Source organism: Athene noctua, chromosome 20 (assembly GCF_965140245.1).
Source record: "Athene noctua chromosome 20, bAthNoc1.hap1.1, whole genome shotgun sequence".
NCBI classification, from domain to species: Eukaryota; Metazoa; Chordata; class Aves; order Strigiformes; family Strigidae; genus Athene; species Athene noctua.
Window position 1 is genome coordinate 13144392 of NC_134056.1, and position 25534 is coordinate 13169925.

The following is a 25534-nucleotide window of genomic DNA, read 5'->3' on the forward strand; positions in this document are numbered from 1 at the left end:
TCTCACTACAGATCTTAGAAACTAGTAGTTTTGCAATGTCCATGGTATTGGCTGATGGAGGGGGGACACCTTCTGTGTTTCACACGGCTTTCCATTAACAGGATTTTCACCATTACATGCCACGCTCAGGTAGAGCTGTATTTACCCCTCCAAAGACTAGGCAAAGAATCCACTTTGTTTCCTATTCTCTATCAGTGTGACATTGCAGTGATGAGGGATGCATACAGGATAGGTTTTTGCAATGAACGTGTTTACACAATTCTGTGAATTTATCTTGTCCTTTAAAGACCATTTCCTTTCAGCTGTGCGTTCCTACAGGCAGTTTATCTCCTGATTTCCAATGCCACACTCAGTATATGTCATAAGACCAGTAAAACTGACAAGTCAGGGGAGCTCCATGATGCTGTCTAGCAAGCTTGTTGCTTCAACAGAAGGGTTAAGTTTCCTGACTTTGGATTTGGGAAGAATGGTTTGGGGTTTTTTTGTCTCTGAAGTATTGCTAGAATTTATTGTCAAAGTCTGGAGGCCTCAGCTTCCACAAAAAAACCAACCATGAGTTCTTCAGAAATGGATGACTTGTAGCTTGCCAGGAGAACCTGCTGCTTTGCATGATCAGTTTGCAAGCTCTGACTTAAAGGTGTGTGACCAGAGAGACACTTACGCTGTATTGTGAAATGCTCCTATCGTGGTCATACTCCTCATGCTGGTATGTGATGACCGAATGAATAAGCCTCTTCTCAACCACCCCACTGGTGCAGGTCTTAAACCAGCATGGGGGCTCCATCTGTGTATGGTTCTCTGGGTCACTGACTCTGCCTGCACTCCCTTTTCCTTCTGTGTTCCCTGAAGCTCAGCCACAAGCAGCGTTCCTGCAGAGCAGTGACTATTGGGCTGGGCTCTTCCCTTCAGTTCAGAGGACCACACAACCAGGGTTTTCTGCTTGGGTCCCATTCTTCCTTGTCCAAGGCTTGAAAATATCATGGACATTTGTGGCACTGGCTTCAGACTTCTGCCACAGTTTCTGAAGCCTGTTTTTTAAATTATTTTTAGCATTGCTCATCTGTCATCTGCATGAACGTCCATTTATATCTTGTTTATCCCTTTGCCACAGCATCTGAAAGCCTTTAGTTCATCTTTCCATATAAATCAAACCATCTGTGTCCTTTGCACTATGTGGATTCCTTTGGGGCAAGTACTGTCGGCCAGCAGAAAATAAAAGATTGGTGGTCCATTATAAGAGGATTAAAGAACTCTCTCCTTCTGGAATGTCAAAAGACACCAGGGTCTCTGTTCACTCTAAGGCACAAAACAAGCCCCTGGCAAAGATGTTAACTTGCAGGTTCTTTTCCAAAAGACATCGTGGCTGCTTTAACGCACTGCTGGTCTGATTGGGGTGCCTGTTTGCTGGGAGCTAAGGGTGCTGTTAGAAAGGTAATATAAACAAGATGTAATTAATCCTCTCTGCAGACACATCCATCACTGTCTTTTTTTAATATGGTGCTAGTAGTCCTGAATAATTGCTGGGGTACAGCAAATTAAATTCAGGAAAGCCAGGGGGGTCCTGTGAGAAGAGCAGATTGTAGCCTATCAGCAAGGCTGGAAGGGGCAGCCTTGTGTGAGCTGTATGGTTCAGCTGACAGCTCTTAGCAGAAGCCAAGAGGTTTCTGTCAGCCCAAACTGAGAAGATACAGGTCTTACTGAGAGTGTAGTTCCACTAGCAGTCTTTAAGGACGAGTTTGACTTATCAGGTCCTCCGTACGTTGTCCTTCATTTGTACATATCTGAGAGGTCTGGTAAATGGACTTCATCTGCTGTGGTTCTTCAGCGGGGAGTGTGGGTGTGGGGAGCGGAAGCTTTGGCCCTTTTGTACTTAAGAACAGGGAAGAGGTAAGGAAGTCATGTGCAAAAAACCCCTTTTCTCAGCAACTGAATATTGTGAAATAACATTAGTGAGTGACATCGTAGCTCTGGGAACCAATCGTACTGTGATGGCAGGGTGGGCCCAGCTGTGTAAACGCTCAACACAAAGCCTTGTGCTTGAGCAGTGTAACAGAAGCTGAAGCAGTGCTGTGACTTTGCTTGTGTAAGTAATCTGAGTCTGTGACCCCGGGGGCTCCTCCGCTAACTTGTAAAATCATTGTAAATGGACAGACTGAGGCATCCAGTTGATTACCAGGATTTAATATATTTGCAATTACGCTAGTATTTATTGGTGCATAGTAATTCCAGTAGATAAGAATCCACCTGTCTATGTGCAAAGATGAGTATACTCCACCTAGAAAGGTGAGAAGTATTCTTTTTTATCTTCTTTGGTTATACTACCAAGCCATGCAATTATATCACTTTAATAAACTTTTAATTTATTTAAAAAAGATCTGAAGATGTCTCAAGTGGAAGTGTGCTTTACTGGTCATCAATAAGCAGCCCTTCAGTGACAGCAGTACACACCAGGATTTCTTTGTGTAAATACCAGCTCACCAACTGGAGATCTCTTGTGCAAGTTAAAACCAAAACCAAACAAAAAACCCAAACCCACAGTACTGGATGAGGCTGACATAACTGGTGACTAGTGGAGTCCCCTGTGAACTTGTGTAAGTAATGACCATACCTCTGCTTTTCCACTAGTCATCTAGTATTTACTTTTTGTCTAAAAATAATTTAGCTTCAACCTTCAGGTGCCTCCTGCAACCATCTGTTCAGGACAGTGATGATTCTTGGGCCTTCAGGCCAGCTTTTATTATTTCCACCATTTACAATGCCTTCTAATGCTTTAGTCAGTGATTTGGCCTTCTGCTTTTGTTCTGATGCTTGATTAGGGGCAGGTGGGACACTCCAGAAAGGTGAATTTCCACAGTCAGGGCCGAGGAGATCACACTTCCCAAAGAGCAGAGGCCCTGCTCAGAGGCTGCTGTCTGTCTGTGTGCTGGTGGCAGCCTCCCACCCACCAGGGGCTGTGGGATGGGTGCAGTCACGACTGTCTGCCCGCAGGAGCTCCTGAGTGCTTCTGCCCTGCCCTCTCCATCTGTGCAGCTTTCACCCAGCCGTTGATGATGCTCGCTTCCAGCTTGCGCACCTCTGTGACGGACGGGGGGTCAGCGGGGTTGTGTCCTCTAGAGAAAGCAGAGCAGTGTGAGCTAGTCAGTGGGCAGCAGCTCTCTGCCCCTTGCACAGGGAAAACCAAGCCAGGGAACTGAAGGACAAATTATCTGCTTTGTACCTCATACCTATCTCCTGGAAAACAAGTTCCAGTCTCACACCCACCAGGAGGTTGGGAGGCAGGCTTGAGACTCCTTGAGAGCTCTCCCTTGTACTGGTGGCTGCTGCCCTCTCTGCTCTGGGCCTAAAGGCTGATGGCTAATGCCAAGAAACACTGGACTATGTGGGTACAGCTAGAGGCTGTCACACACTTGTGCCACTCCCTGTGCAAGAACAGGTTCCAATGAAAGTAGGTGAGCTTAGTGCCGAGTTCTGCACAGCCTGGCTTCCCTGGATGCTGTACTGGGGAAGAAGGATGCTCTTCTACAGTTGTGCTGCGACAGTCTGGTGTCAGGCCTCTTCAGGTATCTCCTGGTTCTCTGGACTGTGGCTAGCTAAGTTCTAACACCCAGTGCAGCAGGATTTGGGCAGCCAAAAGAGGGTTCAGTACTTACCGGAGATCTAGGTGATGAGCCCCTCCTTTAACCGTCAGTGCAATTAGTGAAGGACTGAGGCTGCTGTTTATCTGGAAGGAGAAGCAGCAGAGACAAATTCTCACCAGGTCACCAAGCAGAACGATATCAGTTCTGAAAACTGGAAGACACGCTGGGCAGGACTAAGGAAAAGCATGGGAAGAGATACTGCGTACAGCTGATGCTGTGTGCATGGCTAGCAGTCCTGATGAGCCAAACCATCTGTCTCAAATGAAATGAAGGCTTCCCCCAAGATGAAAACTGTCAGACAATTCTGGCACAGGCAGCCTGAAGTAACAGGCTCCTTTGGGCCCATGCACCCTAAGGAATCTGTTCCTCTTGCGGCTGGGATGGCCAAGCCAGTCTAGAACATGGAGCTCAACTAACTCAAAATCCATTTCTGGGCCATTTTTGTTTTTAAATTTTAAACTAGAACTCTGCCACCACCCTTAAAGTTTTGCTGAACCTAAGCTAAAATATGCCTTGCTTCGAGTTGCTGCTTACAGCAACTGCTGGGTCTCACAAAGTGTACTGAGTCTGGAGAGGGCAAGGAGCTGTCAGCACTGAGACCAAGTCTCCAGAAAAACACGATGGGTTGTGGTTCAGAGCCCAGGTGTTGGGTAAGGAGGCTCCTGCTGTGTCTGCGCTAGTGAAGCCACCTTTGCTGCATCAGTGTTCCTGGCTGATGGACTATTCAGTGTGCCCATCATTAATGTCCTGAGGCTCCTGAATGGTTCAGCGTAAAACAGCCACTTGCAGAAACTCTGAATCACCAGTTCTGCTTTGGAAGGGAGAGAGGGGCAGTGTATCACCTGGAAAGGCTGCTTTCTGTGCTCGGTGTGCAGGAGTGCACATGCTTACCCCACCTCCAGCCCATGGGTCCAAGTCTCCATTTGAAAAAATGATGTTGCTTGCACTTTTCAGGTCTGAAATTCAGAGAGGTGACATTTGAGAGCCTTCTTCCTGCCCATTTACCCAAATGTGTTTGGCTACTGCAGGAAGCATGGCTCGGAACAGAAAACAGGAGAATAAACCAAATTCTTGGCAGTTTTTAGATTTTCCACTTCTGTCTCAAACAGGTACAGAAAAGTCTGTTCGGCTCAAGTCAGCACAAGGCTGTGACTTTCTGCCAGGACTTGTTAGTGCACTGCTGCCTGTCCCCTCGGAGCTCAGTTGGGCAGAAGGGGACAGGCAGAAAACTACAGGGTAATGCGAAGGGGTGAGAAGCCAGCACAGCTCACCTCCTCCCCAAAAGTTTGTCTGCAGCCAGTGTGCTCGTGGCCTCACGTGCCACTTGCTCTGACAGTACTGCTCTCGCATGGCCTCCGTGAAGGGCATCTCGGGGAACATGTCGGTCACATTGTTGCTGTTGAAAGTTAAGTTGATCTCGGTGCAAACCTAGGAGAGGTGCAAGAGCTGTCACAGGGCAGGGGGATAATCATGGTAGGAGCTGAAACTCGTCAGTGTCTCCAACACCTTACCTGGTAGTCCCAGGCCTCAGCGTCCGGGCCGCTGCCACAGCCCGTGGGGTCAGCACAGGCCTGGTACAGCCGGTATATGTCATAACACTGCGCTGAGCTGGAGGAGTTGTAGAACACCCCTGCCAAGTGGGAACACAGCACAAAGCCAACCTGTCAGTGCCTCTCTGCTGTCTCGCCCACTGCCTCCCACGTGAGCCTCATGGCCAGACCAAGCAGAGGGGTAGCTATCCCAGCTGGTCAAGTGCGTAAGGCTGGGGCAGAGCTAGCAGGGTCTGCACCAGTGTTTACATTATGAGCCCAACTTTATGCCAAAGTTTTCACATGGTCCCAAGCCCAGCTGCATGATACCCTTTGCTTCTGCTCTATCCATGGGGACGATCCCAGGTGCTCTCTGCTGTCTCTACTCGTGCCAGAAGCCAAGGAACAAGCTCACTAGTCCTTGGGAGAGCCTCCAGTCCCCAGAACACCCAGGGACAGGCTGTGTACAGGACCTTGGCTGAATGATTCAAACTGAACGAGACAGAACTGCTGAGACCTTCCCACCCCCTCCTTGAAAGCATCAAATATAGTCAGAGGGCCAAGGGCGGCACATCACAAACAGGATTTTGTTTGACTGTTGTTCAAGAAGGGGAAGACGGCATGTGCAGGCTTGCCCTGATGAAAGAGCACCTGACCAGGCAGCCCAGCGAAGCAGAGCTGGGGAGCTGCTGAAGAATGAACTGCTTTTTGTGTGGATGGGTAGTTACCAGATAGCAAGGAGGAGGAATGCGGCCACACCGGTGGCTGTCTGCTGCTCCCAGCGTCACAGCCCACAGGAGAAACTCACAAACACTGTGGGCTTTGTCTGATAAACAGCACCAACAGCTCCACTTGCAAACGGCCCCACACAGCTCTGCAAGGCACCCAGCGCTCTGTGCCCGCAAAGGCCCCTGAAGAGGGAGGCTGCTGCAGCTGCTGCCTTCTGTATGGCTCTGCAGTGTGGGCAGCGCAGCCTCGGCTCCCTCGGAGTGTAAAACCACCGGTTCTGCTGCAGAAGATGTGCTGAGTGTGTGCAGTGAGGGGTCCTGAGGCTGCCCCAGGGCTACACCTCGTTCAGAGAAATGTTGCTCAGCTCCCAGGCCAGCACGGTGAGGCTTGTGTCAGACACCTATCTGGCGAAACTCCTGGAAGGGCTCAACAGCCTTCGCTCGCAGAGTGCACTGTGCGACGTAACACTGGAGGCAGAAGGGGTTTGCTTTCCAGCTCACAAGATCGTTTTAGCATCAGCAAGTAATTACTGCAAGATCCTGTTTGTTGGAAACTTGACAAGAGCGGGCAGCACAGACAGCAACGTTCGGCTGAAAGCTGTCAGTGCTGCGGGGCTGCAGAACGTTCTCAACTTCATTTACTCCAATAGACTAGACCTCTCATTACAGAATATCGAAGAGACCTTCAAAGCTGCAGAAACCCTCCTGGTTCGGGAGGTGATCAAGCTCTGCTTTTGCTTTCTGGAGAGCTGCTTGAACTGTGAGAACTGCCTAGATGTTCTTAACATTGTTAAAAAACTCGGCCCAGCAGAGCTGAGACAGAAAGCCATGTGCTATGTAGGGCAGCATTACAAAGAGATCCTGGCTGATCCTCAGTGTTTGAAAGACCTGGACCGAGGAACGCTTTGTGAGATTTTAGAGAGGACTGACACTGAGGGATGCTGCGAGCTGGAGCTGTTCAAGGCCGCTGTGAGCTGGCTGGAGCACGACCACGCGCGGCTGAAAGATGCAGCAGATATTTTAGGGCGCATAAGATTCCCTCTCATTCCTTTAAGGGATCTGCAGAGCTATGTCCAGGAAATGCCCCTTATGAGGCTGGATTCAGGCTGCCACAGGTACCTGCAGGAGGCTCTGACTTACCACTCCCGGCTGTATGCTCAGCCAGTCCTGCAGACGCAGAGCACAAGCCTCCGCTCCGGTTCCGCCGCGCTGCTGGTGGCTGGCGGCAGAACTGCTGACAACTGCTTGTGCAGAGAGATGTGGGCTGCAGACCAGAGCTGCAGCGCCTGGCACAAGATCGGGGACCTCTGTGTGCCAGTGTACAACCATTGTGTCGCCATCATCAACGACTTCCTCTTTGTCATTGGGGGACAGTGCAAATTTGATCCCACAGGAAAGCAGCCATCGAATGAGGTAAGACACAAGAAACATGTAGCCTTGGAAAAATGGCTGGGTGAGGAAGGGAGGGAGTCAGTCTTCTTGCCCACCACACATCTTCTACCTCTACCTATTTCTTAGCACTCTGTACAGTGCTGAGAGCCCTTGGGAGCAGAGCTTCCAAACTCTCTGGGAAGCAACGAGGTCCTGCCCTGGTCCCACCATGCTCCTGCTGTAAACTGTCATCCTGATCCATACACAACGCCCAGAGCGCAGGTTCAGCCAGGTCCACATCAGTCAGTCAAGCAACCTCCTGAATGCTACCCCATCCCCCTTGTTGCTGCCCTGGGACTTGCACTCGGGAGGCAGGTTAAAGCCACCTCACTTGAGAGCTGCTCCTTCCTTGGTTTTGCCCTTGAAAGGTAAATCTGCTTTAGCTTCCAGGACCTTCCTCTTCTGCCTTAAGAGTAAAAAGACTTGTGCAGGATTTTATGTTTTCTTAGATGGCTTCAGTGAGTTTGCTAGAAAAAAACAGCATGTTTTTCATTTCCATACTTATTTCAGCATTGTACTTAGTTCAGCAGTGCCACTGCAAATGGCAACTTTCCTCCACTGCCTTGAAGGCAGGAGGCGGCTCACAGCAGCAGTGGAGCAGAGGATGCTGAAACAGCAGGGCTGCATGTGGTTTTGCAGATACTGCTCTTGCTCACTGACATGGGCTTTCTAACCAGGACTGACAAAGCAAGTTTGGGGAGGTATTTACTGCTAAACAAGATTGGAGTGGAACCCCAGCCTTAGCAGAGGTGCTACACCCCTGTGGGGATGCCATCAGGGATGAGGGGAGGGGACACCACTCCTGCCTTCTCCTGGGCAAGAGCAGCAGGCAAAGCTCAGCTGCTCTCTACTACACACTCAAACAGTAGCAGAGATGCCAAATGTGCTTGTTTTAAATATCACCAAAAAAGTTTTCAGCTGACACATGCTAGCTGGTGTTTGAAACAAAGGCATTTCACTGAGCCAATGTGTTTCACCTCCTGCTTGCTGCAGGAACAGGAGAACAACCTGTCCCAACCCCCACAGACCTGCAGAAAGGCTGTAACTGAGCCACCAGCTCCACTGGGGAGGTACTGCTGCTATCAGCTGGCTGGCACTGGAAGTTGAGCCTGTCCAGGTCTGAACAGAAAACCTTCCTCAGTCCAGGGAAAACATTTGTGAGTTCTTGAAGGCACACAAGGTGCAAGCCAGCCACCTGTCTCCTGCTAACCATCACCATCTGCTGTGATCCTAGGTTTTCCGATTTGATCCCCGCAACGCTTCCTGGCTCCAGGTCGCCAGTATGCTGGAGAGGCGGACGCGCTTCCAGGCGGCTGTACTGTTTGATCGCATCTTCGCTGTGGGTGGTGGGACACTGCTGGGGACCCTCACCCGCACCACGGAACTGTACCAGCCCGCTGACAACAAGTGGGAGTTCACAGCTCCCTTCCCCGTGCCTATCGCTGATCACGCAGGCACAACCCACAAGGGAATACTCTATATTTCAGGTGATAGAGCTAGTAGAAAGCAGCATATTGTCATATAGTTTCATTGATTTTTGCTGGTATCTTAATGCCTGCACTCACACCAGTAACACCCACAGCTCCAGTGCCCCTTCCCTGCTGTGTTACCACAGCCTCACTGCCCTCCTGAATGCCAGGAATTCTTTTCTTTCCAAGACGTTAAAGGTGACACCATCTGCTTGCAATCCACACCCCTGCTCACCCTTGACCTTGCAATCCTGGCTCAGTCTTTACGGGATCTTTGGTAGGTGGGGCAGGATGTTTCACAACAAAGCAGGACAGGTTTCAACAGTTCAGGAAATTCTTGTGGTATCTTTAGCTTTTGCAGGTACTAATTTGGTCTTGAAAGATGATCTTTGGTTTGTTCTAGGAACTCCACGGTGTTTGTGTTACCGCCTCTGCAGTTAAAAGTCCTGGGCCAGTCTGCCACGGCCAGAGGCTCCCTGCACCAGTCACAGCCCGCTGGGATCAGGGTACTGCTCTAGTCCAGATGAACCACAGCTGCACAGCTGCAGCAAAGGGCCCCTCTCTGGGATGGACTGTACACCTGAGGCCTGGCGACAGCACTGGGGCTGCCCTACCCAGATGTGTCCCCCCCCCTCCTCCCCCGTGACAGCAGGACTCCTGCATGGCAGTGCGGGTGGAAAGTGGCTTAGCTGGGGAGCTGCTGAGACTCAGATTCAAGTCCCTACTTTGACTCAGCTGGCCCATGGCACCAGAAGCAGCTCATTTAATCCCTGTTGGTCTCAATTCCTACCCAAGAGCAAGGACACAATTGCCTCTTGGAGCTGCAAACACAGCCCAGTGATCTAGGCTGGATAACACTACACCCCTTGGGTTTATACCTACTAGAGCATTAATTTCCTTCTGGACTACTGGGGTGACTGCAAATTTGTTTTGGCCAGCCTACGGCCTTGCCCACGCAAACTGAAAATTAAAAGCAGACAAAGTATTCACGCCTAGGTGAGCTGGGACTTACAGCCAACCTGAAATACCATCTGCCTTGTTTGCAGACTCTGTGCAGGCTGGAATTCAACAGACAGGCAGCTGGAGGTGTTTACCCTTCCCATAGCAGCACCCTCCTTCTGCAAGGAGCTTTTTATAATGCACACCTGAAACACACAAGTGAGTGCCTAATAAGGAGAAAAAGTTGACAACAGCACTGGCAGATTGGCTCTGAGCTTCTGTCAAAGATCCAAAGTTCAAAGAGCTTTGAACGTTTTTCTTTCAAACCACCATTCTGTGACTCTGTGCTGGAAGCAGATTCCCTAGTTAAAGCTGTTCCTGGTTACACTTGAAATACCTTAAGAGTTTTATTCAAAAATATTTTGTGGAAAACTGTTTACAGAAAGAGCTGGAACTGGTTTGGGATTTTTTTTTCCCCCCCTCTTTAAAATACCTTAAGAAGCTTGGGTTTTAAGTTTCACACTGCGTCAGCTCTGCAGAATGGTGTGAAATTTTAAATCCCAGCTTCTTAAGTATTTTAAAGAAAAAAAAAAAACAACCAGCTCTGCTAATGTTTGCAGAAGATTTGCTGGATGTCAGAGAGGATGATGGACAGATTTTTCAAGACTTCTGCTTTCCTTTTAGGGGGCTTCTCTGGGGGTAAAACCTTACGAGACACATACAGCTACCTCCCTCGCCTCCGACGCTGGATTAGCAACAGTGCCATGGCTTTTACCCGCTGTGATCACGGGATGGCTACGGTCGGGGACAAGATCTTTAGCGTTGGAGGAAGGACACTAAAAGGAGTAAGTTCATTTTTCTTCTAATCCCAAATCTGATCCAAACCAGGGTCTCTGTATTGCTAGGCCCTGTTTTATTCCAACAGGTTGACCGTCATAATTTTTGGTCTCTTCGTGGACTGGCACAGTTCCAAGTCAGGCCAATAAGCTTATGAAAATGTGCCTGTCATTATAATCGTGTGCATGAGAAGCTGCCCTGTTGTCACACTATCTGATAGAGTACAAAGGCTGTTTAAAGTATTTTTTTTGAATAGAGAATACCATGGAGGTACAGCCTGTTAACACAGGAAAAAACTACGTGTAAAACTGGTCACATACCTGCCCCTAACACACTGACCACTTTCCTTGTTCAAGCAGAGAGAGGAGGAAACACTGGCAGAGGGGAAGAGGAATGAACTGCAGTGAGGACACTAGCCTAGATTTTAGAAAAGATGGGCTCAAGTCCTGGAATGCAAGTGAAGTCTCTTCAAACCTGTATTTCCCATCTCTGAAAGAGGAGGGAAAGCACTGCCCAGCCTCCTGGGAAGAGACCTGACGGGGACTGAAAGGGTGACTCTAGGAGAATCCCATTCCCTAAAGCCAAAAGAACTGAATTTTCAAAGACCATTCAGCAATTCCCATTTGAAAGTGTAAAGACTCAGGGCCTAGCCCCATTTCACCATGATGGATACAGTTTCTTTTAAAAGAACGAGGATGTCTTAGAGTACTTATTGCTCACTGAGGAAAGGGATAGAATCTGTAAACTGCACATCAAGGCTGATATCCAGTTCCTCCAGATGACACCAACTCAGTTATTCTCCACGATTCAATGCAATATAGCCCTCTTCAGATGATTTTCCTCGTAACGTGTTAAAAGTCTGGAGAGCAGGCAGGACTTGGGCTATGCCAGTTCCAGCAGGTCCCTGTGGCACCTTGTTCAGCTCACTCCTTTGATTTTCCAAGAAGAATGCTCCTTTAAAGCCGTGCCATTCTGGTATTTTATTCAGTTTCCTTTGAGGCTCTGATTGCTAAACGTGGATTGGCACCTTGACCCCCATGATATTCAAACAGATGCTGAGATACTGGTTTCCTTTGTCATGAACCAGGCGAGCCTGACATGACAGTGATGCCCTCTCAAGGTGTGATACAACAGGTGAGTGTTGGTCTGGTTTTTTGCAGGTGAAGGAGTGGATTCACGTCAATGAGACAGAGTATTATTGTCCTGTAAGCAATCAGTGGACAACACTGACGCTCTCCCCGTTTAACTGCTGCCAGTTCAGCATCACAGCCCACAATACTACGCTGTACCTTGCAGGAGGTGGGAAGCTGAAGCACATGCAGAAAGAAGACAGTGTCTTCCTGTATGACACAGAGGGGCAGGTATGGAAGAAAGCCAGTCCCCTGCCTAAAGCTCTGGTGGATCATGCCTCTGGCATGATTAAACTGTCCCAAGTGAATGCAGCTGGTGAGATGGAGGGAGCCACAAAGCGCTCCCCCACAGGAAGGAGGAAGAAATCTACCCTCAGCTTGTTCATCACAAAGAAACAAGAGTCCCACTCTGCCTCAGAAAAGTAAAAGGATGTGAATACATCAAGGGATCTGACAGTGTTTGCCAAGACATTAGTATTTTAACAACTCTTATAGTTTCCAGCCAAACATCTTTAGCAGTGATTTGGAACTGGTACATTTCTGACTTGGTGCTATCATGTGACACACATAATTTGCAAAAAAAAAAAAATTAGTTCCCAATCCTACTAAACTGCATTAAACCCATAAGAATTCCTTAAATCGATTTTTTTGTCATTCAGAACCTGTTTTTCTGAATAATGACCAAGGTAGAACATTTTTAATGAGGAAGTTGAGAGATTTTATGAGGAAGTCTTCAAAAGAGTTTTGAATTCTGTCTCTAATAATTTCTTTACAAACACTGCTGGCTGACAAATCAAGTACTCAAAGAGATGTACATTTAAGATTGTCTTGACACTGGATTAAGACCATAGGGTACTGTGATGAGAACCTCATCCTCAACACGCAGACCAGAAAACTTCCTCCAGTGAACGTGCATTGAACCTGTGACTGCTTGAGCCAGAGTGTGGGTAAATTTTTAGAAAATAACCAAGTACCTTAGAGGTCCACATCTCATGGACAGACAGGCTATGGGGCTGCAATGGCTGAACAACCTGACAAGAATAAGTTTGGAAAGGTGAGAGAATGAACCCATGGGCCACCATGGGACATCCCCACCAACAAAGTCAATATGGGGCAAAACATCCCTGTGGAAGATCGGAGTCATACCAGCTCCCACGATACACAACCTGCACAACAACACAACAGCTCTACTTGTAGGTGCTTCTGGAAAACAGAGTGTTAAATAGAAGACCAAACTGGTAATATTAACTCACCAACAAGAGCAGCCAGGCCTTGAATTGGGTCTGTGTGGGCAAGGATTTGTTCACAGCTGACCTGGATGAGACACATTACAGGTAAATTGCAGACAGGATAGTTAACAGTCTCTGCTCCAAAGAAGATCTAAGCTGGAAGATTCATTACAATACAAAATTACAACACATTTTATGGTTCAGCAGTTTTCCGAGGGCCTAATGCAACACGTTTCGAGTGGTTTTTTTCCCCCTCCCTTCTAGCAATAAAATATATAAAAACAAGGAGACAGGGCAATGACAAACAGTTCCTTTAACAAGTTAAGCAGCTGTGAAAAGGTCAGTGATACACAACAGTTCCTTCCCTCTACAATCAGAATATTTTAACACCCTCCTCAATGCAGGTAGAATAATTATTTCCATTTTACATGTTGTTAAACAGAGCCTAGAAGGGGACTGGATGCCCAGTGGAGCCAGAGACAGCATGTCCTAAGTCCCAGTACAGCACAGCCTGTATGACCTCTTGCACAGTATGCATTTTGCCTCAGGTAGGGCTCGAACCATAAATGCTCTAAGGCCAGGGGAAAATAAAGTCCTGTCTGTGTGGTGTGCTGGAATGCAGCAGAGAACAGCAGCAAAAGGCTGACAGAACACCAGAAGAAACCAAGAATTGCCACAGCAACTGGTGATCTGGGGTCAAAGTTAGGACCTTTCAAAAGAAGCGGGTGTCTGAGAAGTCTTTGTAACCCCCTGACAACCAGGCCCCTTTTCTACATTTTGCCATCTGATTCTCTTGAAAGTCTGCAGGTTTTCCAGCCCCCACAGCAGCAGGCTTTCCCCTACATTATTCTCTGAGGTATGTCATCTTCCTGGGTGACACTTAGGAAGGAGCCTGATTTTTAGATCTCCATCCCTACCCACCAAGAAAAATATATCTATGAAAGTGTGTTGAGGTGTGCTACAACAAAGCACTTCTTTTTTTTTAAAAAAAAAAAAAAAAAAGCTACGGGTATTTAGTGTTTAAAAGCTGAAGTCAACAAGTTTGCACAGGCCTTTGTGTCCAAGGTAAAGGCAGAGCAGGGTAGGGGTGGCTCCAGCAAACCCTGACAAGCCTCACAGCAGTGCATTTCAAATATAGCAGTCACTGTCACAGAGAAGTTTAAAATGTGTAGATTTACTGTCAGAATGGAAGGGCTGCAACTTCCACCACTACCTCCCTCTGTCACCATCGCTGATGGTGTGTCCCCAACTGTGTCCCTGCACTCTGGTCACCAAGGTGCACAACAGAAACTGTGACTCTCACCCACATCCTGGGACTCACCTTCACGGGATTGGCAGGGAGGTGACCCATGAAATCGGTTTTGTAAGGGTAGTCCATCATGGCCATCATGGTGAAGGCATTTCTAGCAAACCCAAAAAGCTGGTAAACATCCTCCCTGTTAGAGATCTTATTGCACGTGGACATTTTGCTGCTGATTTCATTGTAAGCTGCAGAAGGAAGGAAAATGAAAGACACAAACATCAGCAGAGGAAAACAATACTGTGCTTCAGCACCTGGCTTCACTCAGGAGTAAGGAGATGCCATAACACACAGATGAGGTTTCTAGTGGGAAGGAAACATTACGTCTAAATTTACACACATGTGGATGTTCAGGTACAGCCTTCCCGTGCAGCTTCACAACCCCGCATGGCCCACAGCCCACACTGCTCCCTGCAGGGCCACCCACACCTCCCTGGGGAGCCCAGAGGAATCAGCACCCACCGAGACAGCAGCAGCCCCAGCTGGCACAGTGAGAAGAGCAGTTTGGTACAAGCCCATCCCTGCCCGTGCCCTGCCTGGCTGCCTCCTCACCCCCACAGGCTCCCTCCCTGGGCCTTCCTGAGTTATGCAGCACAGTCTCCCCAGGCAAGTTTTCATGCAGGAGAGCCGGAGCCAGGACATCTGTCTTTGAAGAGATTCTTCAAGATGCAGTCTTATGCCTTTGCACTTCCGCTGGGAAAAGCTGCTCCCTTAATTTTCATCCTCCACATTCTGGTGTTACAGTTCCTGTCTGTCCCCATCGTACCCTACAAGATGCCCACTGCAGCCCAGCTGTCTTTACTTGGGAACCCAAGGCCTGGCACCTGCCTCTTGAGCCTAAGCCTTAAATAAGACCACCTTATCCACCCTGCTGCAGAAAGCATGGCACCAGGACCTTGGCTATTTAACAGTAACATCTTCATTGCTGTGACCCAAAGCTAAATGGGGTTTTGGACCCCTGGCTGCTCTGGGCAGTTCCAGGACCAGCCCCTGCAGCAAGGCAGTAACAGCAGCCATCGGACGTGCAGCACCACAGACCAACCCAAGCCTTGAGACAGACCAGGAAGCCACTACAGCTGTTCCACCACCATGCAGAGCTCCCAGGAGATGCTGTGTCAGTCCCTGATACCTGGTCTGACATTGCAGAGACCTTCACCAGACTCTGTCCTTGGCTTCACCTAACTGTCCAACATTGGAGATGAAAGACTGTGATGGCTGCTTCAACACCTAGATTGCCTTCCAAATATTTCTCAGATATGTCCAGTGAGCTGAGCCACGCAGCTGTCATACACTTGACCAGTTCCCAGTGGCGTGGGCATTGAGGACAAGTATTTGGTGAAACATGAGGATTTACCAGCATAAAATGCAGGTGGTTTGCACCTGCAGGTGTTTTTTGCACTTTGATGCAGAAAAGATGGTTTCATTAGCACTGAAAGCATAGATGCTTTCATTTTGGTGTTGATTACTAATTATAATGCTAACTGAAACTGTTAATTAAATAAAAAAAAAAATCAATCATACAAGCAGAAAGAGGTGGCCAGGTGGGTATTTGCATTGATTTAGCGGAACCAGTTGAAGACCCAGCTGAAGTAAAACTGAATCAACTTTTTTCCACACAGCTGGGACTGCCTGCTGGCTGCCCTTGGGGCTATCCTTCCTTACCTCCTCTCAAGCACAGATCCTTAATCTGCTGGAAGGCTTTACGGACAGCTGTAACACAACTGGGGCTGGCCTTCTGAAAATCCTGAATGGACAGAAAAGAAACGGGATTACGGTTGCACAGTGGAGATACGTGTGGAGGCTGCATTGGGAAGAACTGCTGGAAGTATCAGAAGGTGACAGGGGTCACTGGCCCACTGGTCAGAATCTCATCTGCGTCTCCAGGAGCAGTGACAGTGGTGCTTCTACCTTGTCCTCCAGACAATCAGCACGTCCCAGCAGAAGCCAACAGTCTGCAGAGCTCAGACCAAGCAGCAGCTGTTCCACCAGGTCTCAATGGAATGAGTTGTTAGACAAAACACTTTCCATTTAGTGGAGCCATTAGGCTGAACATGAAGCAGTGAGACACATGTTCCCACGATATGGGAAGAGAGTGACAGGCTCCTAGGCCTGAAAGTTTGGAGGTTTGTTTTTTGTTTTTTTTTTTTTTTCTTTTAAACACACAGTAGAGTTCTTCCAACTACACTTTGTCTATGTGAAGGAGCCATGGAGAAGTCAGTTATGCATAGAGAGTTTGGGAACCAAGACCTGCTTTTCTTAAGCCTGCCAGTGACCTGCCAGATGACCAAGAATGCCACATTCTTTTTCTTGGGAAAATGGGAAAAACATTACTGATCCTGAAAAAGCACTTTAAGGTACATTTGAAGAACTGTGGCTGGTTATGCTGGTGCAACAAGTTGTCACTGAAGGTTCTAGCAACCCAAACTGTTTCTCTTCTGTCAGTTTGAGATCTTCTGGCAACCAGTGCTTTGTAATAATAAGAATTATTAGGGCTCTTTTAAGGTCCCTTTACCCTGCTAGAGCTATGGTTAAGTAATCACAAATCACTAGCTAAGCATTTTTCTTACAAAGACCCAGCCTCAACTAAAAACAGATTTGGGACCTTCCTTTTATTTCTGACTCTGCCTTTGTTACGCTTAGAGAAATCATTAGGAGGTTTTCCACAGTTTACCTCTACATCCCTTTAGGAGTTCCAGATCTCCTTCTGATGTGCTTACCAGATCTTCATCTACTAATGGCTCTAATTGGAGTGTGGGGACACCTTGGCCTGGGACAGAGGAGCTGGTCTGCTCTGGCTGCCGTGGGGGCTGAGCTCCCCACTAGCTGCAGCAGGGCCACCGCTCCTCCTGTGCTCCCCTGCAGAGCTGTACAGACCCAGGAACAGTTCAGCTGAGCCCTGGCAGAAACAGAGGCAAGAGGCATCACAAGCATTCCAAAGAAAGCTGCTACCCCTCCAGGCTGCCAGCTTTCCTCTTTTCAACCACACCTAGTTCAGATGTCTACACTGATCTGAAGTCCAGGCCTGCAGCAGTAACCTCAGGGCATTTGGCTGTATGGGTGGTGCTCACCAGGGGCTCTCTGCCGGGCTGCAGGCAGGGCAGCTGGCACGTATAACCTATTCTTATGCAAATGCATTATGGAAAATCCCCTTTCTGCCCTTTGCTCACTTCCCCTGTGAGCTGGAGGCTTATCAAATGGGCTGGAAAAGCTCAGTAAAAGTCAGAGAAAGCTGCTCTGAGACAATGCACTCTGGACTCACAGGAAGAGAGAGCTCCCACATGATTCATGAAAGGTTTCTGCCTTCATTACCATTAACAGCTCTCCGGGGGTGTTCTCTCACCAAGAAGAGCAATTGAATTTAGATTTCAGATGCACAAATTGCTTTTACGCAAACATGTTGAAGGTGGAAGGAATTACTTTGAGAACAACAAAATGCTTGCTTAGGCTCTCAGCCCAGAGGTCAGCTTATCACTGCAGAGAGAATATATTTTAAAATTAATTGGAAAGTTTCTTCACATAAAAAGGTCAAAGCCCTAATTACAGAGCATACGACTCACAGCATATTCACAGCTCAATCAAGACAGAGATATCAGTTGAACAGAGCTTCTGAGAAAGGAAGAATTCTCACAACAGGGTCTGTTAGAAGATTAAGTAGTACTGCATTTTTTAAAGTGTATAATTTTAAGAAAAGATGTCTTTAATTCTCTTATACACTTAGAATTTCAAATGCTGTTGTGTTTATTTTAACATGACTTACACTTACTGGTAATGCTATCTGTCCTGTAAGTCTCTGCATTGAAACAAGAGCAAAAAGACCTGAAGTTTCATACGCAGGTACTTCATGCAAAGCCATGTGTGTCACCCAGATCTAGAAATTCATGTCGAATAAAAGGCAACATAGACACCATCACAAGATTTCAGTACTACCATCTAGTACATTTCTTTCCTTATAAGTCAGTTCTAAGCAATACCACTTTCCTATGGGGCCTATGTCCCCAACTGTGAAAGCCACATTTAAATTTTGGTTTTAAGTGAACCCAGGATACCTCGCATATTTTTAACTAGTGAAATGAACATTTTCAAGCTCTTCATTGAAATGCAACCATCTTGGGACTAAGGAGCTGCTGTGAATTATTGATATCAATGCAAAATACAGCATTCTGAGAGATTTGAATCATAAATTACCCAAAGGGCATTCAGCCAGACACAAAAGAAAACTTTCAGGCTGCAATATGGTCAAGTCGCTAGAAATGGGAAAGTGAATCCTTAGTGGTACTAAAGGTGCTAGAACTGAGTTGTGGTGCTTATCAGAGCAGCACCTTTGGGCCCTGAGCTGCCACAGCTACGGCAGTGCTCAGCCATCACATGCACAGCTGCTGCTTTTCTGGGTGAGTTCCCATTTAATTGCATTCCCTGCCCAGCACTGATGCTGTGAAGACAGATGTCTGTTTAAATACATGGAAAAGGAAAAAAATCCAGCCTTCTTAAAGGAAGAAAATAATGCTCCTGAAAAGAGACGCTACTTACTGCTGTTACATCTCTGAAGAACTGCGTGGGCTCTCCAAGACCAGCCACAGACAACAGAGGAGCACTGGCAGCTAATGCTCCAGCCACGAGGTTTGGGTATTTCATCCTCATGTAAGCGCTCAGCATTCCTCCATAGCTGCCACAGCAGAGACAGAAGAGTTACTTCCTTTAACAGATAGTTTATAACATAGTAACTCAAGTTCAGGCCAACATTCATAGGCTCACCTAATCCAAAGCAACAAGAAGCTTACGGATATCTAATAGATGCCATCCTCACGTAAAGAGATCCAGTTATGGTCAATGAGCAGTACACAATGTGTTCTTATTGGCCTGTCCCCAAACATTCACACCACCTCCAGTGGGAACAGAGCAGCCCAGTTTGTTTCTGCAGCCAAATGTAAACTCTGCACCTTCAGGAGTGTGTCCTGAGGGCTTCAGTGCAGAACCAAGTGGGGCTCAAGTGAGGCTGTCACTGTCAGTGTGGAAAGGAGACACATTTTGCATACAGGATTATAAAGACTAGCTAGGCTCTTAACAAAGGGTGTCCCTGAACACTACAGGACATGGAGCCCTCTCTGGTGCTGGGAAGTGGAGTATTCTCCCTGGGCACCCCAAATAACAGCTGCATAGATGATCAGCACAGATATAGGGAATGGGAGACATTAATAAATACCACAGTAAAACTCAAAGCCACCTTGGTAGCTTCAGTTTGAGGGCCACAATCTGCAGATATATCAAGGGTTGCTAGATAAACCCAAGGTGACAGAAGTTAGTCATATGCTGATGTTTGTGGAGTTACTCTGAGGTCACTCTGGGAGTGGCAAATGACATCCCCAAAACACAGATAACACCCAGTCTGAGTCCAAGCTTACAGGTATTCAAGTCTCCCTCCCCACCACCCCAAGTGGTTGCAGTAAATACCATTTCACACATCACCCACATGTAAAGCCATATGCCTTTCTCTAACCCTTGGAAATGGGCATTAGCTGAAACCTGCCACAAGTAATTTCACGTTAAAGTTTGGCAAAGTTATAAGCAACAGAAGAGGGTGGTTTTTTTTTTCTCTCATAGGAGATGCTGTGCCACTCCAACACTGCTGGGTTTAGTGCTGTCTGAGGCTGCTGCAGACTCAACTCTGATGTACACACATGGAGATGTAGTCCAACGTGCAGCCCAGCTAGCAGGTTTTGCTGAATCCCTCTCTCACCTCCCCATCCCAGGACAGCTCCTGGCCTTTTACATTAGCTACTGGCCCGACAGTGACAGTACAAATACCCCTGAGATCTACAGTCTAGTCACCACCACAGTTAGCTGGGAGTTTAATGATAACTATGAGGTCAAACGTTTGTTATCTCACTGCAACTAAATTGGAAGCCCTGTACTTGGTCCTTTTAAAGAGAAGCATGGGGGAGCCTATTCAAGAGACAAGGATATCACATCAACACAGCTGAGCTGCAACAGAACAAGCATTTTGGGGAAGGACTTCTGCTAGGACGGGAGCAACCAAGCAGCAGGTTAGAGAGCAGAATTATGAAGAAGCCTACAATGAAAATGGCTGAATGTTGTAAAAAAATGGGTGGCCTCTGGAAAGAATATTTTACCAATTATTAGTTTTCTGTATTTCCAATGGAAAATGTTCTTATTCTGCAGAAGCAATTTCTGATTTTCTGCAGTTCTGGCTGACTTGTACATTGAAGATACCTAGAAACATTCTAGGCAGTGGTTCTTCTCCAAAGCAATCACAAATGGAGACTAATTCTTGATGGGAGAACTGACTGGGACCTGGTAATGAGCTCTTGGGAGCCAAAGTACAGGCCCACCTGCTCTCTATTGGAGAGCTTAAAGCTCTGCTGTTAGAACTTGCTTGCGAGCCAAATAGATCTATGGGAACAGCATGGCTGTGACAAGATGCAGAAAAGGGAAGAAGCACACACAACCTTTACCTGCCTCCAAAAGCAATAACAGGGCAGTCTGCAGCACCATACTGCTGCTTAAGCTCAGTAATTAGCACTGCATAGTCAGCGAGGGCTTGTTCCACGGTAAGCAGAGCAGTCTTCTTCAGCTGTGTTGACTCAAGTCCAAATGGAAGAGACTTCCCATAGTACCTCTGAAAGGAAAGAGGTATGCTGCAAACTCTGTTCTCACCACAGAACTGGGATAAGTGTGCACAAACGGTAAGTGACAACAGAGCATGTGGGGTTCTCTAACTTATTTGTAACTGAGGAAGTGCTTGTCTCCTGCATCTGATAAACAGAGACTGTCAGGACGTATTATCCTGTAGAGGATGGACAGTCTATCAGAAATGACTTAGTGGGTGCCAAGTGGGCCCTCAGCACACGTCTCTCCTGAAATCCCCAACTAGAAAAGGGAACAGGGTAATCTCTTCATGCATAAATTGTGGAATACCAGATTTAATAGAGTGGTGTGGGAAAGGTTGACTTGGGACTCCGCAGGCTAGGGAGATTACATATTACCCAAACAAAATAACTCTCTAGTCCAGTGTGGAGTTCAAGGCCTTTGGAAACTACTTACAAAAGCACTGGTTTAATGCAAATACACCATGGCATAGGTTTTACTGAAACAGCAGTCTGTATCCTGGATTGCTGGTAGGCATAGTAAAAAAAATTCAGATGCCATGGTTCAATAAAGAAAAGCTGCTACCATGAGGAGAAGGCATACAGCAGGTATACCTCAGCTTCATGGCAAGAGATGTTATTATTTTTCCAGACCTGCAGAAAGTTGAATTCGGTAACACCGAACAGAACAAGACTCTATAGTATGCATAATGACTAAAATACTCACATGCTCAGCAAAAATCACAAGTGCTTGCTGTTCCTCTGCCAATTCAAATATGAAGTCAGAGTTCTGAGCAAAAGTCCAGATATCACCTTCATTGCCAGTATAGAAAAAGATGGGTCCAAATCCTTTCTTCCAGAACTTTGCTGAGTGAGACGATTGACAGAAGCAAATAAAAAAACCCCAAACCACAAAAACCCCACACATGAGCATGAAATGACTATACTTCTGGTGAGTTTGGGCAGGAGCTTAGCAAGAACTCTGTGAACAGGCTGATCCCTGAGAACCTGAGCTGAGGCATAAAGGCATTAGAAAGATCAGGCTACAGAAATCTATCATCTGAGCAGGTGTAAATAACAGCTTCCATGAGATCAGTACATGGCCTTGAACTTCTGCCTGAAAATCCCTAAAATCTCAGTTCTGTGAGTCATTTGGAAACAGCTGCCCTCAAAAGAGCCATTTCCCATTTATATACCTTTTTCAGCCCAACTCATCCCAAAGTACTTGCACAGATCACTTTTCCCACAAAATGAACATTAGGGCATTGCCTGCATCTTTCTGCTGCTCCTGCTGTGATGTATAAGGTAGAGACAAGCTGTAAATGACATATCATAGAATGGTTTGAGTTGGAAGGGACCCTCGGAGATGATCCAGTTCAATCTCCCTTCCATGGGCAGGGACTTTTTCCACCAGATCAGGTTGCTCAAAACCCTGTCCAGCTTGACTTCAAACACTTCCAGGGACAGGGCATCCACAACTTTTCTGGGTAACCTCATCCACTATCTCACCATCCTCATAACAATATATTTGTTCTTTATGTCCAGTCAAATCCACGCTCTTTCAGTTTAAAACCATTGCCTCTTGTCCTCTTGCTACAGGCCCTGGTAAAAAGCATCTCTCCCCTTACTTATAAATTCCCTTTGTATATTGAAAGCCTGCTAATAATGTCTCCGCAGAGCCTTCTCTTCTCCAGACTGAACCCCCAACTCTCTCAGCCTTTCTTCACAGCAGAGGTGTTTCAGCCCTCTGACCATTTTCATGGCCTCTGCTGGACCCACCCTGCCAGGTCCTTGCCTTTCTTGCAGGGGCGGCCCCAGAGCTGGACACAGGGCTAAAGACAGGGTCTCACACAGCAGAGCAGGGGCAGGGAATCAACTCCCTTGACCTGCTGCCACCCTTCTCTTGATGCAGCCCAGGATATGCTGACATATATTATATATGTAACATACACATATATATCTCATGATATATCTAGATATGCTTCATGATATATCAAGATATGCCTCATCCTCTGATCTATTTATAACTGAAGGCAAATTGAGACTGGCAGAACAGGCTGACCCATACTTGCTTATCTAACAAACAGTTGCTTTAACGCTTGCTGACTTCAACATAATTTGATTTGATGATCATTTGATTTTAACTTAGTCTTAAATAGCGCAGGAATTAAAGAGGGATAATAAATAGCTTTCTTCAACAACAGACCCCCAGTTAAGCGTCGATTTCAACACACCAGGTGACATGGCAAAGGGACCCTCCAACAGCAGTCGTCCTACAGATGCTGCTGCAGCACGTCACATAAGGCCATTTCCATTAACAGAGGCACCTGAATTTAATTACTGCCATTATCAACACAGACTTGCCAAAGTCTGTGTCTTGGCTTGGAAATGGGTTTGAAACCTTTCATTATTGAAACTGGTACTCTTCAGTGACAAAGAGGCTGATCTTTATTTGCTTTGGGTATCTGGTAGGAAGTGGAAGTGCTATATACTCTGGCTTTTCTTCTAATATGCTCAATGGTTCCTGGAGAAAACAACCATTCACAGGAGCCAAAACCAAACCAGACGATTTGCTTAAAAAAGTATCTATTTTTAGACTGAAATCCTGGGGAGCTGCCAGCTAACCTCAAGACAGTCAGATGCCTGGTTGTGAAATGATAGTCTCCTTCAAGTTCTTGCTGATGATGTGAAAAGTCACATATTGCACAAGAAGCAGTGGAGGGGAATGGAACTACTCACAGGAATTTTGAGTAAGGAACTATTTGTAAACTAGCAGAACAGCAATGTTAATGTTTTGTTTCTCACAAATATTATCTGGTTCTGCCCAGGGCATTCAGATAAAACATAACACTTTAAAAATAAATAAAAGTTATGCAGTGCTTTAAACCAGGTGATGTCAAAATTCTATTCAAAAGGAGCCACTTAATGAGTGAAATTTCAGCCTTGGGTGCACTATCAAAATTCACTGGTGTTTCCATATCTTTGGGCTGAACTGATTCATGAATTCATACCTGGTGAAACATATATGACTGGGTGCAGGTGCAGAAAAAGCTGTGGAGTAACCAGTGATGTGAAGAAGGCGAGATGCTGCACATGACACCGCAGGTGCAGGCAGCGTGTGAGGCAGAGCAGGCAGGTGCCAGGCTGGGCAGCGCTCTGAGCTGGTGCTATTCACAGCTTCACCTTTGTTCTCTCCCTGCAAAACTCTCCCTGATTTCTTCAGGCAGGCAGGATTGAAAAACATGTGACACTGGTTACTGAAATGGCTTTCTTCTAAGTCACATGCCGTTTAGAAAAGCCTCCTCTCTCTTACTGCCTGTTGCACAGAAGATAACTCATTATTTGGCTAGAAAGGAAAACAGACAGCTTCTTGCTGGAAGCCCTCATTGTTCAGCACAGCTTAAGCTATCTATAGTTGCAGGGTTTTAAATAATGCCAAACACTGACCCAAGGGGAGTTATCGTCACTCATAAGAACAATGGGTACAGAGTGCAACGTTTAGGTCACCATTTGTTTTTCCTGCTGCATTCAGAGCACCAAGTTGCACTTGTAAGAGATGCTGTGGCCAGCTGAAGACACGCATGCACAAAGCCAGCCCCGGCGCAAGCCTAACGCAGCTGCTGCTTCTCGTCTGCTCTTGCTTCAGAGAGGCCATTCCCTACACCCCGTGGTCAGAACCACAAATTGAAGGGAAGGGGAGGGGGATACAGACAAGGCTGGGGGGAATGACTGGCTCATGAAGGGCTGGCACTCACCTCAGACTGCCTCCTGGCTGCTCTGCACAGCTCTCCGAGCACCAGATGGAAAGGCTCTCTGCCTCAGTGCAGGAGCAGTTAAAGCTTAAGCAGGAGAAATTCAGCCCTGACCATAGCAAGGCACTGCCGTGGTCATGCCATGGGAGCAGCCTGGCCACAGCACCCCTCCCGGGACCTACCTGAGACCAGGTACCGCTGCGGGAAGGTCTCGTTGCCACACGTCTCGAAGCTGAAGTGGTCCCGCACCTGCTGGAAATGCCGCTCCTCCAGATCCCACCCCGCGGCTCGGGCAGCTGGAGGAGGAACCGTCAGCGCCGGGGACACCGGCACCGCCACCCGGCCGGGCCCAACCCTGGGAAGCGGGGCTCAGGGGCGCCCGGGACACCCACCCAGCACCGCCCAGGCCGGCGGGGGGCTCCTGCCCAAGGAAGCTCACTCGATGCCCCGTCCAGGGCCCAGAGCAGCCCCCCCCGGCAGGACAGGGGCAGTTCGGGGCTCCGAGACACCCACCGGGAGCGGCGCCGGCCGGCGGCGAGAAGAGGAGGAGGAGGAGCAGGAGCAGCATCTCCACGGCAGCCGGCCGGTCCTCCCGCGTGGGAAGCCCACGCGGCCGGTCACATGACCCCGGCGCTTTCGGCATCACGTGGCGACTTGTCAGCCTGTCACGTGGCCAGGCTGGCCCCTGCGGCCCCGCCGGCCGGTCCGGGAGGAGCCCGGCTCCGGCTGCCCGCCCCGCCCGCCCGGGGCGCTGCGGCAGGGGCTGGCCAGGCCTCGCCTCCTGGTCCCCGGAGAAGGTGCAGGGAGCCGGGGCGGCCCCCAGAGCAGGCTTAGGGGTGCTGTCAGGGGTCTGTGTGCCCCTCTGAGGGGACGGGCCGTGCTTCGCAGCTCCCCGCCGTGCTGCCGGCCATTGCAGGCAGCAGCTGTGCTGTCCGTGCTGACTGGCCTTT

General features: G+C 47.9%; 2 protein-coding genes across 3 annotated transcripts; one reads left to right on the forward strand and one right to left on the reverse strand.

Annotated features, from left to right (window-relative positions):
• Positions 1-10: 10 nt before the first annotated feature.
• Positions 11-25266, reverse strand: DPP7 (dipeptidyl peptidase 7). 2 transcript variants are annotated; one of them, XM_074924064.1, is made up of 13 exons: positions 25098-25266; positions 24767-24880; positions 21560-21699; positions 20701-20864; positions 18758-18893; positions 15893-15974; positions 14252-14418; positions 12955-13015; positions 5150-5268; positions 4910-5066; positions 4530-4594; positions 3651-3721; positions 11-3110 (listed from the first exon to the last, which is right to left on the reverse strand). In XM_074924064.1, exons 1-13 carry the CDS (start codon positions 25225-25227, stop codon positions 2969-2971), a joined length of 1548 nt encoding a protein of 515 aa, XP_074780165.1. In that variant the 5' UTR covers positions 25228-25266; the 3' UTR covers positions 11-2968. The 2 variants fall into 2 exon arrangements, with proteins under 2 accessions (XP_074780165.1, XP_074780166.1); XM_074924065.1 differs by lacking the exon at positions 4530-4594 and having other exon boundaries at positions 2970-3110.
• On the forward strand, positions 6144-12493 carry LOC141968851 (kelch-like protein 13). Its single transcript, XM_074924063.1, has 4 exons — positions 6144-7308; positions 8561-8813; positions 10419-10579; positions 11732-12493. The coding sequence occupies exons 1-4, from the start codon at positions 6250-6252 to the stop codon at positions 12125-12127; spliced, it is 1869 nt and encodes a 622-aa protein (XP_074780164.1). The 5' UTR covers positions 6144-6249; the 3' UTR covers positions 12128-12493.
• Positions 25267-25534: the final 268 nt, after the last annotated feature.

Bases quoted from the DNA above. Each gene is read 5' to 3' on its own strand.
- LOC141968851 (XM_074924063.1), top strand. From the start codon at position 6,250: ATGTTGCTCAGCTCCCAGGCCAGCACGGTGAGGCTTGTGTCAGACACC. The intron at 7,309-8,560 runs GTAAGACACAAG...CTGTGATCCTAG, and splicing joins GAAAGCAGCCATCGAATGAG to GTTTTCCGATTTGATCCCCG. The intron at 8,814-10,418 runs GTGATAGAGCTA...CTTTCCTTTTAG, and splicing joins GGGAATACTCTATATTTCAG to GGGGCTTCTCTGGGGGTAAA.
- DPP7 (XM_074924064.1), bottom strand. From the start codon at position 25,227: ATGCCGAAAGCGCCGGGGTCATGTGACCGGCCGCGTGGGCTTCCCACG. The intron at 24,881-25,097 runs GTGGGTGTCTCG...TTCCTCCTCCAG, and splicing joins GCCGGCCGGCGCCGCTCCCG to CTGCCCGAGCCGCGGGGTGG. The intron at 5,067-5,149 runs GTAAGGTGTTGG...CACCTCTCCTAG, and splicing joins CTGAGGCCTGGGACTACCAG to GTTTGCACCGAGATCAACTT.